This window comes from Fusarium odoratissimum, assembly GCF_000260195.1.
Source record: "Fusarium odoratissimum NRRL 54006 unplaced genomic scaffold supercont1.15, whole genome shotgun sequence".
In the NCBI taxonomy this organism is placed as follows: Eukaryota; Fungi; Ascomycota; class Sordariomycetes; order Hypocreales; family Nectriaceae; genus Fusarium; species Fusarium odoratissimum.
The window spans coordinates 415,855-428,671 of record NW_022158701.1 but is presented as its reverse complement, the minus strand read 5'-3'; the positions used below and the strand labels follow the sequence as shown (position 1 = coordinate 428,671).

At 48.1% G+C, this 12,817-nt stretch overlaps 5 protein-coding genes and 1 non-coding gene across 7 annotated transcripts; 4 read left to right on the top strand and 2 right to left on the bottom strand.

Annotated features, from left to right (window-relative positions):
• The first annotated feature begins 684 nt into the window (after positions 1-684).
• Positions 685-2,262, top strand: FOIG_09361 (uncharacterized protein). The gene is made up of 3 exons (XM_031209608.1): positions 685-1,602; positions 1,648-1,989; positions 2,038-2,262. The coding sequence occupies exons 1-3, from the start codon at positions 754-756 to the stop codon at positions 2,074-2,076; spliced, it is 1,230 nt and encodes a 409-aa protein (XP_031060695.1). The 5' UTR covers positions 685-753; the 3' UTR covers positions 2,077-2,262.
• Positions 2,263-2,671: 409 nt separating this feature from the next.
• Positions 2,672-2,774, bottom strand: FOIG_09360. Its single transcript has one exon. It is a non-coding gene; the product is annotated as a tRNA-Arg (tRNA).
• A 131-nt stretch (positions 2,775-2,905) lies between these two features.
• FOIG_09359 (benzoate 4-monooxygenase) lies at positions 2,906-4,876 on the bottom strand. 2 transcript variants are annotated; one of them, XM_031209606.1, is made up of 3 exons: positions 4,628-4,876; positions 4,256-4,580; positions 2,906-4,208 (listed from the first exon to the last, which is right to left on the bottom strand). In XM_031209606.1, the coding sequence occupies exons 2-3, from the start codon at positions 4,561-4,563 to the stop codon at positions 2,975-2,977; spliced, it is 1,542 nt and encodes a 513-aa protein (XP_031060693.1). In that variant the 5' UTR covers positions 4,564-4,580; positions 4,628-4,876; the 3' UTR covers positions 2,906-2,974. The 2 variants fall into 2 exon arrangements, with proteins under 2 accessions (XP_031060693.1, XP_031060694.1); XM_031209607.1 differs by having other exon boundaries at positions 2,906-4,580.
• Positions 4,877-5,419: 543 nt separating this feature from the next.
• On the top strand, positions 5,420-6,849 carry FOIG_09358 (uncharacterized protein). Its single transcript, XM_031209605.1, has 2 exons — positions 5,420-6,427; positions 6,475-6,849. Exons 1-2 carry the CDS (start codon positions 6,178-6,180, stop codon positions 6,762-6,764), a joined length of 540 nt encoding a protein of 179 aa, XP_031060692.1. The 5' UTR covers positions 5,420-6,177; the 3' UTR covers positions 6,765-6,849.
• Positions 6,850-7,748: 899 nt separating this feature from the next.
• On the top strand, positions 7,749-8,499 carry FOIG_09357 (uncharacterized protein; the record flags this gene model as incomplete). Its single annotated transcript, XM_031209604.1, has 2 exons — positions 7,749-8,447; positions 8,479-8,499. 2 exons carry the CDS (start codon positions 7,749-7,751, stop codon positions 8,497-8,499), a joined length of 720 nt encoding a protein of 239 aa, XP_031060691.1.
• A 2,926-nt stretch (positions 8,500-11,425) lies between these two features.
• On the top strand, positions 11,426-12,232 carry FOIG_09356 (carbonic anhydrase; the record flags this gene model as incomplete). Its single annotated transcript, XM_031209603.1, has 4 exons — positions 11,426-11,577; positions 11,630-11,721; positions 11,770-11,855; positions 11,978-12,232. The coding sequence occupies 4 exons, from the start codon at positions 11,426-11,428 to the stop codon at positions 12,230-12,232; spliced, it is 585 nt and encodes a 194-aa protein (XP_031060690.1).
• Positions 12,233-12,817: the final 585 nt, after the last annotated feature.

Here is a 12,817-nt window from a genome sequence, read left to right as displayed (position 1 = left end):
ATTCGTGTACTATACGGTGCCTAAAAGGTGCCTTAGTCTAATTCTCGAAAAGAAAAGGAGCCGGGACAAAGACCTGCCGAATTAAATTAATTTCTCAGCATTTTCTAGCCAATTGCAAAAATGATAAGAATATCGAAGAACTTGGTTCATATGATGGATGGTTTCCAAGCGATCCGATCAAGTTTAGCTTCCGAGCTGTCAATCAAGACCTTGCGCCTCATCTTCTTTCAAGGCCCGACAAAAGGCAGCGAGATGTCGAAAAGCGACCTTGGCCTATTTCGTCAAGTAAAGTCAAAGGCTTTGCATGCGTTCAGGGTGTTTGAAAATTGGTTGTCTCATAAGTTCATAATTATAATTCATTCAGCTTTGATAGGCCATGCACAGCTAACGGCTGAAGCTGATGGCGGGTCTTGAAAATGGTTCTGCGCAGGCTGTCATGTAAGCGTAAGCACCTAATTATTGCAACACCATGACAGTATCAGAAACTTCTCGAAGTTCACATATTATCAGCTAGATTGTTTTAAATAATTCCGATTTAAACAATGAGCGGATCAATTAACTCGCCAAAGGAAATGGAATCGGAGCAAAGACTCGCCGAGTCTACTGGAAGTATTTCTCCTTTGGGCAATAGCCCACTCCGTCCGCGGACACGGGCCTCGGCTCAACGACTAATACAACATGGCAAGATTTTCGTATTTAACAACTTGAGATCAGCCAATGCCACCTCACAAACCATAGACACAAATCGAAATCATGACAGACCTACTCGTTTCAAAACCTCTTGAGCTACCATGCGGCCTCACGCTGCCCAACCGCCTTGTCAAGGCAGCCCTCGCTGAGGAAATGGCTGATCGTCAAAATCTTCCTACAACAGAGCAGATGGAGCGTACATATGGTGCCTGGGCTGATGGAGGCTGGGGTATGATCCTGACTGGAAATGTTCAGATTGACGATCGATACCTCGGTGGATTCGCTGATTGCTCCATCAATGGGAATCTGCCAGAAGAAAAAGTCCTTGAGGCGTATAAGAGATTCGTTGGTATTTGTCGAAGAAAGGGAACGCCGACAATCATGCAAATCAACCATCCGGGTCGACAGTCGCCCATTGGAGCTGGCAGCAAATCATTCTTGGCTAAGAATATCGCCCCGAGTGCTGTTCCGCTTGATATGGGAAACGACATTATTTCAAAGATCGTGACGACCTTTGTCTTTGGATGTCCAAAGGAGATGACGCTAGAGGACATTGAGGATGTTGTAAAGCGATTTGCTAATACAGCCCGGATCGCAGCGGCCGCCGGTTTCGATGGAGTTGAGATTCATGCTGCTCATGGGTATCTCTTGTCTCAGTTCCTGTCTGCAAAGTCCAATAAGCGAACCGATGCGTATGGAGGATCAGCAGTAGCCAGGGCAAAGATCATCGTCGACGTCGTCAAGGCAATCCGAGCAGCAACGCCAGCGAACTTTTGCGTCGGTCTCAAGATGAACTCTGCAGACCACCAGTCTCCCACTGAGCTCCAGGAGTGTCTGGAGCAAATTTCTCTGATTACAGAGGTCGGTTTGGACTTTTTGGAAGTCAGCGGCGGAAGCTACGAGAACCCAACTGTAAGTCAGACAACACATTTTTGGAAGCCTTTCTAACATGCACAGATGTTCACCGGGACTGGTGAGAAGAAAGCCGCCAGTACAGCTGCGCGAGAGTCGTTCTTCCTCGAATTCGCCCATGAGGTGCGCGCCAAGTTTCCAAAGGTTCTTCTGATGGTCACTGGCGGGTTCCGCACGCGAGCGGGTATAGAAGATGCTCTGAGTCAAGGTGCTTGCGACCTAATTGGAATTGGCAGGCCCTCTATCATCAACCCCTCTTTGCCTGCGAGTATCATTTTGAACAAGGAGGTCAAGACTGAGGATGCGAAGCTTTATGCGAAAAGGATTCATACTCCGTGGATCCTGAAGCAGATTGGACCCAAGAGCGTTGGATCTGGTGTTGAAATTGTGAGTCGTGCTCTGTGATTAAATGTTGGCAAAGCTAATCCTTCTCAGACATGGTACAGGAAGCAACTGCAGGCTATCGGAAAGTGAGAAATCGCGGTGCTGAGTTCCTGTTTACTGTCGTTTTCTTCGCTATAGGATATCCCAAGGCCATATTAGGCCTTTTTGATGGAGATTCATATTTGCAAAATAATTCCTAGAGCTTGAGCTCAATTAGAACAATAGACTTGTTTTCCCATGATCACGAAAATTGGTGGTTCATGCAAAGGCAGTGCATAAAGAAATGGAAAGAGGCAGACAAGGCTGCGATTGGGTCGATGCGTCACGTGGCGAGCGCTGCCAAGCTTTTCTGCGTCCAATGAAATCGCAAGGCTGAGAATTAGAGATGCGGGCCTCCCGCTCTCCCCACGATCCATGCTGTGCGACCGGAGCTGAAAGTAAACGACACGAAAGCATCACGAGAACAGCAAAACGATGAGGATTCGATATCAAGAGAAACAAGCAAGTTCCAAAGCTGAACGACAGCCTTATACATAAGCATGTGTTCTGCCACTGTCTCCACGACCCGTCACGTGCATGCGGCCAACTTAGAAAACATGGCAAAAACCCAAAGACCCGAAATAAAAAAAAAAAAAAAAAAAAAACCTGTTTCCAAATCTTGATTCAGATTGGTGAATTCAAGGTGAGCTCCCGGCCAGGATCGAACTGGCAATCTTCTGATTCTCTTCTAGCAACCTTTTGAGGCTGCTCTTAGAAGTCAGACGCCTTAGCCATTAGGCCACGGGAGCTAGCTGTACTTGGCTGCTTGGCCGACAAGGTTGTGAACCACATTATATCACTCACATGTTGTGGAGCCCTCCTTCACAGAGTTTGACAACACCTTGACTTGCTGACCTATCACGAACGGTCGTTGGCAATGGGGCTGAACTGTGTGTTGCACCAGATTCTCTTAAAAAGCTATGTACCTCGTGTGTGACTTGTTTACTATCTACCTCATCTTAAGCGCGATGTCCAACCCCAATGGCTTCCTCAAGAACCCCTCGCGTGTCTCCATAACCTCCTGCTTCAACTCCGGCGTGTATCTCCTCGCCCACGTCGCCGCGATCAACTTCATCTCCATCTCCGCGACATTCCTGCCCACACACGCCCTCGGCCCATGACTAAACGGATTAAACGCAGTCTTTTGCAGGTTATTCACACTATCCCAACGCTCAGGCTTAAAGTCATCTGCGTCAGGGCCCCAGATCTCCTTCGAGTGATGCAGTGTGTACGTCGGCACGCTCAGCACGCTGCCGGGCGGGAAATAATGACCCTTGATCGTGACGCCGGGGGAGTTGTCTGGAATTTGGCGCGGAAGGCCGATGCCGGATGTCGAATGATATCGGAGGGTTTCGCTGATGACGTTGTTGAGATAGGTTAGGTCGCGAACCATGTCGTACGTAGGGACCGATACGTCAGCGGGGATCGCCTCGTCAAGCTCGGCCTGTAGCTTCTCGAGAACGCCGGGAGTTCGTGTGACGTGATAAAGTAGAGCGCATGACGAATTGGACGTGGTGTCACTGCCGGCGATGAGCTGCGTCAAAGCTTCGGCTGTCAATTCCTCGCGACCCAACGGCTCACCCTTCTCATCTCTGCCTTCCATGAGTCGCGCGAGAAGATCTTTTCGCTCAACGGATGGTGGGTTATCCAATCTGGCCTTGACGCGCGCGATCGCGATTCCCGCAAGATTCTTGACTGCGTTGAGGCCGTTGCTGAAAAACGGGTCGGGCAACCATTTTGCATACGGCTTCAATTGCGGCCAGCAACCCAACGTCGCGCTGACCTCACCTCTTCTGTTCAGAATCTCAATCGCGGATGCATAAATAGGCGCGCTGTCGGGCGTCTCTCGAACTTCAGCTACGTCGGCGCCATTTGCGAGCATGCCGAAGGGTACACCAAAAGCAAGGTCGCCGATGACATCAAATGCGAGGTAGTTGAACCACGGGAGACAATCAATAAGCGCTTGTCGCTTTCCATTCTTATCGGTAGTCTGGCCTGATACGACAAGTTTGTCGAGCTGTTTGACAAAAAGTTCAAGGTTGGCGTGGATATAAGGCTCAAATTGGCTGATTGACTTGGCGGAAAAGACGTGAGAGATGAGCTTGCGCTTTCGTGTGTGCTCAGCGCGATCACGAGTGTTGAAGAGACCTCGTCGAATTGAAACAAAAGCGTCGTAGAAATCACTGTCGCTCATTAGCTATGAGAAGACGTGAAGCTGCGCGATACTCACGATTTCAAGAAGCCATTTCCGTGGCCGTAAATGGTTGCGATCGCATCAGGATCCGCGATGGAAGTGTGGTTGGGCTGGATTCGTACGACAGGACCCAATCTCTTGTGAATCTCATCCACGACGCGATATCGTCCACCACGCCTGCAGACGTAGAGAAGCCACAGATTCGTGAACTGCGCCGGGAAAGGCGCTGGGATATCTCTCAGATGCCCATAGGTCACAAAGTATGAGTAGAGATACGTGGCGATGAGGACACCTGCGGCAATGGGGATTGACCACCAGGTGAAGAGGATGTCGACAACAGCCATGACGACGGATTGCAATGCTGTTGTTGGTTAGCTCTGTTCATTCTCTACTGTCGCGCAGGCTCACCTTTGATCGCTCAAGAAGCGCGAGTGTTTAAAGACAGCGCGATACTCGTTCAGTCAATTCGAGCCGTAGAGCAGTATTTAAGCAATTGAATCGCCACGAGGACGGAAGAATGAAGTCAGACATCTCCAAACTTCCGCATTCTGGGCTAGGTAAACCTCCGCTCGCCCCCGCATCTCGTTCGGCTTGTCTGGATCGGTAGTTGATTGAAGATGGGGATATTCTCGAAAGCTTACCCCGGATCCAATGACATTTCTTTCATTTAAACTTAGTCCAGATGATGGCTTTCGTCATCGGCCTCCGAAAGTGCCGATATCCTTTCACACCCTGTTGCTGTCTTTTGAGCTAGAGTGCAAAGAGCGTTTGGTGGTCAATGTGGAGTTCGTGATGGTTGGATACCCTATGGCGGCAATAAGATTGATGAAAGACCATGAATTGGACCCGTTCAAGAGTGTAACTCAAGATCATATAGAATCTATATATATAAATAATACTTTGGTATCATTTTATCACGTTTTTCAGTGTTGGAATAGGCAGATTAGTAAATGAACCAGGTCTTCTGATATGCGTAGCACGTTCGTGATTTGAGCGTCATGCGAGGTCTCGCAGATTTCCATCTTCTTAGTTTCTATGAGACTCACAGTGTTCAAATCTCGTTGAAGTTCAGGGTACGCAATCATCAAAGGGTAGTTAACATTATTTCGGCACCATGCTATAGCAACGGCTCCGAGACTCCTCATCCGAGGCTCACAGGGCTGGATCTTTGCCAAGCTGATGCCCCGCTCCAAGCAGAAACACGACCGTCTTGGCTCTGTTTACAGTCCCTCACACAAAAGTCGCGTGCTAATCTACCCGTTCTGAGCATTCAAATCTCTTCCAATGACACCAAAAAATAAAGATGGAAATGAAACAGCTGACGCATTTGACACCTGCACCGCCCATCAATTGGCCATGGAAACAGTGCGATCCGAACAACCGATAACCGCTGTCAAGCACAAGCCATGGCGGGGTTTCGATTGACACCTCAGATCTCAGCAACATCATATGCGGTGAAGAATATAGGGGACTTTCATGTTTGGCGCTCGCAAAAACAGTCCAGCCAAGCTGACATTTCTGAAACCAAGGCGTCAGCTGTAGAGAGGTAGCCGCCGGAAGTGAGGACAGCCGGCTTGGTGTTCTACCAAAATACACTGAAACCGCCTGTGACCAGGGGTTTGGCGTGTTTGATCTCCCGTCTCACAATGCCACCTCAGGCACCACCCGGTTTCGCCTCAACCTGCTATTATGGCTGTGTTTATTAACAGAAAATACATGAGAGAAATATAACTCCATATCTACGAGACCCTCGCTCTTTTTGGTTCTTTTCTTCTCCCGCGCACGTTGATCTGGTATCACGAAGCGACACGACTTTCATTTCGATAATTCCATTCTTACGGTCTTTTTTATTAATTCTTTAATTTTAATTCAGACAGTTCAGCTCTGGTAGCATTCACTTCGATTAAAAAGTCTCGCAAGCATCTCTTTGGCTTCTCGTCTCGTATCCGATATATCGAATGGCTTCAATGAATATGGAAGATGCGGCCTTGGATCTACAGCTCTCGCGAATCATTTCCGCCGTCGAACAGACCACGATATTCACAACCATTGTACCGAAGCCAACCGCCCAATCAGAGGGTACGACAACTGCAGATTCACCTGTTGTTACAGTTACACAGGAAAGCAACTCAGATAATGGATCGTCTGGTCTGCCTGGAACCAAGATCTTTGGAGCACTTGAGATTATCATTGCTCTTGGTGTGCTAGGTATGGATCCTCAATCTCATTTACATGATTACGACTAACTGTAATAGCTGGTGTATTGCTTCTCATCATGAGCATCATTCTATGTGACCGACGAAGAAAATCCAAGCGAAAGCGAGCAGCCGAGAGAGCTCAGAACAGAATGACAGATAAGAGTGAACCACTAGAAGGACACCAACAACCATCAGGAGCACGGTTGCCAGAGTCAATATGGCCCAGGATGGCGGACAAGAACCAAGCTGTTCATGATTACTGGCACAGTGAAACGTTACGGCAGAAACAAGGCTGGAATCAAGGACAACAAGCTGGCGTGCAACAGGGTCTACCTAGATATGGATAGCTTCGATAATCAGTTTGACACGTGCACGAAGAAAAGTAGTAACAGAAAAGTAATTTGAAACTCTCGAGACTTGCGAGGGCGAGATGAATGAGGCTTGCCTATTTTCTGCTCTGTTATCTTACAGATCACTTGCTGGCGACTGGAACGCTGCATTAAGTCTCGCTGCCCCCCCGATGATGTAGCTACACGTGTAAATCAAGTCTTTATAGGCCTCCGATACGTAGTACTATAGTTTCAGAATTCATTGATGGATGCATCACTGCAATAGGTTGTTGGTCAGCCGGCTTTTGCTTTCAGCCTCACCGGCCCGTTTGTAGGCGACTGTTCAATCACTGTCACTTGGAAGTGTAGTATTTATTCAAATCTTATCAGTGCTCCTTTGCTGTGGGAAAGAATATGCCTTGTAAGCCCAACGTCCGTTTCTGGGGGCCGAGTCGTGGCCAGACACAGCGCGTAGGAACAGTGTTGGCCCATAGAACAGCCAACAGCCGTCATCTTCCTCAAAACCAACGGATAACAAGCATAAACAAGAAGTCTTCCAGCTAGGCATCTCCAAAATGATAAAAGTTCTTGAAAGGGTTGCTTCAACTGTGGCCTAAAGGCCAAGTTGCGCAAGGTTGGCGCTTATAGCCCCTTTCTCTACGTCCTCTAGCCGCTATACGAAAAGGAGGAAGCTGACAAGGCATTTTTAAATCGCGTCTATTTAATCTTCAATTCTGACGGGTGACTTGAACTCATTAAAGATAAAGCTAGCTAACTGACGACACTGACAGACCTCAACATTATACCGCAATAGACTATCCCTCTCCTGAACTGCACCGTCAAGATGAACCCAGTAACTGGATTCATCAGTACAATCAGTCGCGGACAGCTCATGGGACTAATTTTGACACAGGGCCTGCCAGCTATATCAAGCGTGATTGCTATGTCAGCTCAGCGAAAAGAAGGAAAAGCCGCAGCGCAAAGGAGCTGACGTACAAGGAAATGCAGGAGGCCATACCCAAGCTCCTTCAAACTATCGAACAGAAAGAGATTCGGCTCGTCACCAACGCATTCAACTCCACCCCGGAATTCATTGCATACTTCCAAGCCGCCGCCACCGGTGCTGTGCCTCTTATTCTTTTGGATGTTGCGCAGTCTATCAAAAGAATCGGTGCAAGGCTTGATGGCATCAAAGACGAGCTCGCGATTTCAAACATAGCGAAGGTTCAAGGCTGGGCTGACGATGGCTTCGGGACATATGTGCACCGATTCGTTCGGAACGAAATGGCTCCGGCTGAGGGGCGTACAAAGGGAGAGAGTCACTTCTTCTATGTATGGAACCCTGATAGCGATTGGTATCCAGACTTCGAAGGAAGGCAGAGAGAGGATCCGCTGGGTCCCAACTTCGGCGGCTATCATCACGACCTAGCCACGATTTGTGTCAGAATGAGAGCGGACAGACAAGCCCTTATTGCAACCACTGAGGACAACAACAATGTCGTGTTCCATCTCATTATTCCTACTTACTATCCAATCGTGATAGACACGCCTATCGTATTCGCTGCAGAGCTATTTCCGCTCACTATTACCGGAAGCCGACATCGTGGCACGGATCTCGTTTGGTTCAACCTCGATGAACGCTCAAGATTCCCGAGCCCACAACTCGAATTCATCGGTGTATTGCATTTGGCTGAGAATAATGTGAGAGCAGGCGCCGCTGTGACCTTTATAGGTTGTGGGTTCGGCTGTGTAGCTTCTGGGATTGCAGCAGTCGCGTTTCCCCCTTGCGCCCCTGCTGCAGAAACCGTTTTCGTCTCATGCTGGACCACTGCGTTCGCGTCGGGTTTGGTGGGTGCCGCAGCGGAAGAACATGAAAGAAGGTCGAGGAAAGGAGTGCAGGTTTTGGGGGATGCGCTTTTCCTGAATTAGATGGATTTTGAGTTGTCACATCGTTCTGAGCATGTTTTTCTACACCTTGCTTCGACTCGTGTTATGCATGTTTGTCACTGTATTGAATGAGCCCAAACTATTAATGCTCCTTATCCTGAGACTCAGGCTACGATTAATCAACCTAGGTCGAAGGTGGGATTGTATAGTTGGCTGTTTAGCTATCATATCCTATGTATTAGTTCAAGAATATTCTCTATGGGAAAATTGAAATTTGTGTGTGGTCATTGGAGGCAAGGCCCACAGCTTGCTCTCAATTTCAGTCAGTGTTACTAACAAATACTATCATGACAGTTGTGTAACTGAATTTAAGTTAGTACTTCCTTGAACGATAGGAAAAGAAACTCACGTTGCTCCAGCTACAGCCAACTCAACAGTTTTGGCATTTGTCAATAAAGACATGCAACAAACAAATGCAGCTGTCGAAATAATCATAATGGCCAGTCTAGCCGCTTGGCTATCAATCATATTGCAAATCACGACTGGCGCCAATAACAAAAAGACGATGAGCGGACTCAGGATCGCCCGAGCTACTCTCATCGTCGAGGAACGAGAAAAGATCTGAACGTGAGGATCGTTGGAAATGTTCTCAGAGCTCTAAGACACTATCAGCTCGCCGGCTTCCAACATGTCATAGGTACTTTGTGGGATGTCAATGACAGGATTTGCGTTGATATAGCCAAGGTAGTGTATGAGGGTATTAAGGATGGTCAGATGACAGATCAATCTGTGGCCTGGGGGCTTCATGAGGCGAGCCGTCGGCTGAGGGACAAGTGGCTGGAGAAGATGGACCAAGAGGGGCATAATAGAGGTGTAAGTGATGATATTCTCAACAATCTGGTTATTAGAGCGCCTGTGGTCCATGGAGTTAGGTGGGAAAGAAGACGAGTTCGGAGTAGAGCAATGGCCAAAGGCATGTCGATATCCTTGGGGACGAGGTGGAGGAGAGTTGCGACCAAGGCTTCCAGAAGTATACGGGTAAGCAAGAACCACATATCCGGGGTCGAGACCAGAGGTCAGAGATGGTCTAGAGAGGCTTCCTTAGCTATCCTCCTCAGACATAAAGTCGAACCTTCACCGGTTTGGGTTCCGTTTATTCATCATGGTATCTAGACGGCGGGTAGCTTAAAAGCTGACGGCCTTCAAATCATTTTCATCCCAAATACATGGAAATATCGGGACTAAATGTGTTATCAACTCTACCGCTCTATGGAATACCTCGAGTCTACCCTAACACCAAATGCTTGTTTCCTGGAAAGCAGGGGTGGTTCGATAAGCGGTATTTAACAACCCACATTATAGAGCTGTCATTCTCGAATCTTTGCTGACCTGCCTAAATGGAGGGGAATAAGATGGTCGATCGGGTGATCTGAGACGACCCTGGTAAAAGCCGGATGCTTAATCGACAGTCCGACACGTCGAGTATCTTGGTCCGAGCGGCTTAGATTTGATATCTGACCACTGCATAGGCTCGGAAGCCGTCGGACTCAGCTTGCTACGCCTTTTTGGTGGTACACAACTTTACTCTCCGCGAGTGAGCTGTTATCCAGCATCAGTGCTTGCTACCGACATGCCTTTTCGGGTTGAATTACATTAAGCATACTAGCAGCTAGACCAATAGTGAAGACACTTTAAAGTCGCCTTTTGCTAAAGGCGTTATTATGGCATGGATCTTAAGGGAGAGTGGTGAGATGGAAGGGCTACACTTGTCTATGGCTTGCATAATCATCCCGTAAGATTCCTTGGCTACACCAGCTCACAACGGTCACGCTAATACGCGGGGTGCAGCTCATGTCCCCCGCCACAATTATTCTCGAATCTTCAACGTCCAGCTGCGAGACTTGTCGACAGCCATGTACAGCATGCGCATCTAGACCGCCGGGATTTCTGTATAGGACTTCGACCGGGCCGATGATAGCCTTTCAGTCCCGCGGTGATAGTGTGCTAATCGATAGCGAACCTCGAGCAGGCTCGTCATTTGCCAAAAGAGCATCATCTTCGGCTTTATTCAGTAGAAGTGAAAGAGGGGATATACACAACTAAAGGAAACAGAGTACCATTGAGACACCACTATAAAGAAAAAGCGTCTTGGCTATCACAGATATAGTGATACGGCCTTATGCCGGGATCTACGTTGTGACATAGTCATTTTACCCCAGATTTTCCCAACCACTAACAATCCGCCTAACAAAGCCAAGCATCATAGCCAGCAAACACACACCCTTGGCAAATTCACTAGTTGTGGTCTTTCCTTGGAACTCCGAAAGACTTTCTTTTTTCAGTCGTAGATCGAGGTCAAGTGAGCTATCGCCGAGCCATATGGTGCCATGGCATGCAATAGCCTGCTTCTTAATGGCTGCCACCTTTTACATCCGGTCCCCCTCCCCCTGCTGGGTGTACCTGACAGCCAGGTAACATTTCTTTTTATGGTATGATTTATCAACACCTTGTGCAGAATCTCAGACAATATTACTCTGGAAAAGGTGTGTGTGCGGGGATTTATCTCGGGGTCGGAGGGCGCCGCCGTTTGGGGATGACGTTCCGGACGGGCCAGCTGGATTGGTCTTGTGAAACGGATGGTTTTTTATATTGGTGCGGACTCGAGGATAAGAAGTCGTGCATGGAACGCAAGAATTGGCATTCTCTTGGCTCTTGGCTTTATTCTTTACTTAACAGACAAGAAACTCTTTGATAAACAAGCTTTTATATCTCCATCCGCACAGCTTTTCTCAATGGCCTTCTTCAAGACCAAGATGCCTGCACTTGACACTTCACCCGTGTCCTCACCAGTCCTCTATCCCTCCGTCACGTCTGACTTTGAAGCTGCAAATCTCAAATATGCAGCAAAGTTTACCCAGTCCCACTTACCATCTCCGCCCCGTCGGTAAGTGATCTAATACCCGCGCCCTAGGATCAAGGGCCTAACATTTACCCAGAAAGGTAGCGGTGGTAGCGTGCATGGACAGCAGATTGGACGTTGAGAAAGTACTGGGTCTAGACCTTGGCGATGCCCATGTCATCCGAAATGGTACGTACTCCAATTTTCTTGTCTCACCTGCAAAGCTGACAGTTACAGCTGGCGGTCGTGCTGTAGAAGCACTTCGATCAATCTTGATTTCTCAGCAGATGCTGGGCACGCGTGAGATTATTGTCATGCACCATGTAAGACCATCCCATTTCATTGCATTCGATATTTTTCATTCCCACGGCAATATCATAAGGCCATATTTTCAGCTGCCGCCATGGAGATAGTGACCGGCCCGGCTGACACCCCACGCTTCCAGACCGGCTGCGGCATGCAGAGCTTCTCCGACACAGATTTCCGGTCCAAGATCAGACGAGAACTAAAGGAAGACGTGGACCACATGGCGTTTCTTCCGTTTTCTGATTTGCGGCAGAGTGTTATTGATGACGTTGCGTTTTTGCGCAAGAGTCCGTTGATTTTGGATGTACCTATTACTGGATATGTTTATGATGTCAAGACGGGTCGGATTGAGCAGGTTGACGAGAGGGCTGACTCTGAGTGCTCCAGCCCTTAGAGTTCTATTTGATATGTATTTATGGCACTGTAGGATATTGGTTTGGCGGCAGAAAAAGATAGCGAGCGAGCAATTGGAATTATTTAGTATTATGAGACGAAACCCAACCGACACGTGACCTGCCACGGATTGCCACTTTTATGGCCTTTTCGCTTGTTGGCTTCTCTCACGGCACATGTTTTCCTCCCCTTATTTCTTACAAGCTACTGATTATTTTCTTTACTATGGCTCTACCTATTGCTGATCTTAAAGAGCATCCTGTATGGATATATAACCCTTCTACTGATCTTCAAGAGTATCCTGATTGGATACATGACCCTGAATTACGGACGCCACGCTTCGATGGAGACCCTCGATGTCGTCGCAGCATCTTCATCCGCTTAGAGCAGGCGTTAACGCACGGCGGCCATAGACCCCACCAATGAGGGTTCACCATCATACGTACTGCTTATGGCCCAGAATCAGATGAACAGTTCCAGCACTCCTTGACTCTTCTTGGCCGTATAGCTCAAGTATGGTCTGACGATGAGATTGCTGGCTGTAAGACGCTGCTGGCATATCTGAAGCAGAATAACATAGAGCGGC

What these genes read in the sequence shown, in the direction of transcription:
- FOIG_09361 (XM_031209608.1), top strand. Translation starts at nt 754, where the DNA reads ATGACAGACCTACTCGTTTCAAAACCTCTTGAGCTACCATGCGGCCTC. An exon ending in GAAGCTACGAGAACCCAACT is followed by an intron (nt 1,603 to 1,647) that starts GTAAGTCAGACA and finishes TAACATGCACAG; the next exon opens with ATGTTCACCGGGACTGGTGA. An exon ending in TTGGATCTGGTGTTGAAATT is followed by an intron (nt 1,990 to 2,037) that starts GTGAGTCGTGCT and finishes AATCCTTCTCAG; the next exon opens with ACATGGTACAGGAAGCAACT.
- FOIG_09359 (XM_031209606.1), bottom strand. Translation starts at nt 4,563, where the DNA reads ATGGCTGTTGTCGACATCCTCTTCACCTGGTGGTCAATCCCCATTGCC. An exon ending in GGAAATGGCTTCTTGAAATC is followed by an intron (nt 4,209 to 4,255) that starts GTGAGTATCGCG and finishes AATGAGCGACAG; the next exon opens with TGATTTCTACGACGCTTTTG.
- FOIG_09358 (XM_031209605.1), top strand. Translation starts at nt 6,178, where the DNA reads ATGGCTTCAATGAATATGGAAGATGCGGCCTTGGATCTACAGCTCTCG. An exon ending in CATTGCTCTTGGTGTGCTAG is followed by an intron (nt 6,428 to 6,474) that starts GTATGGATCCTC and finishes TAACTGTAATAG; the next exon opens with CTGGTGTATTGCTTCTCATC.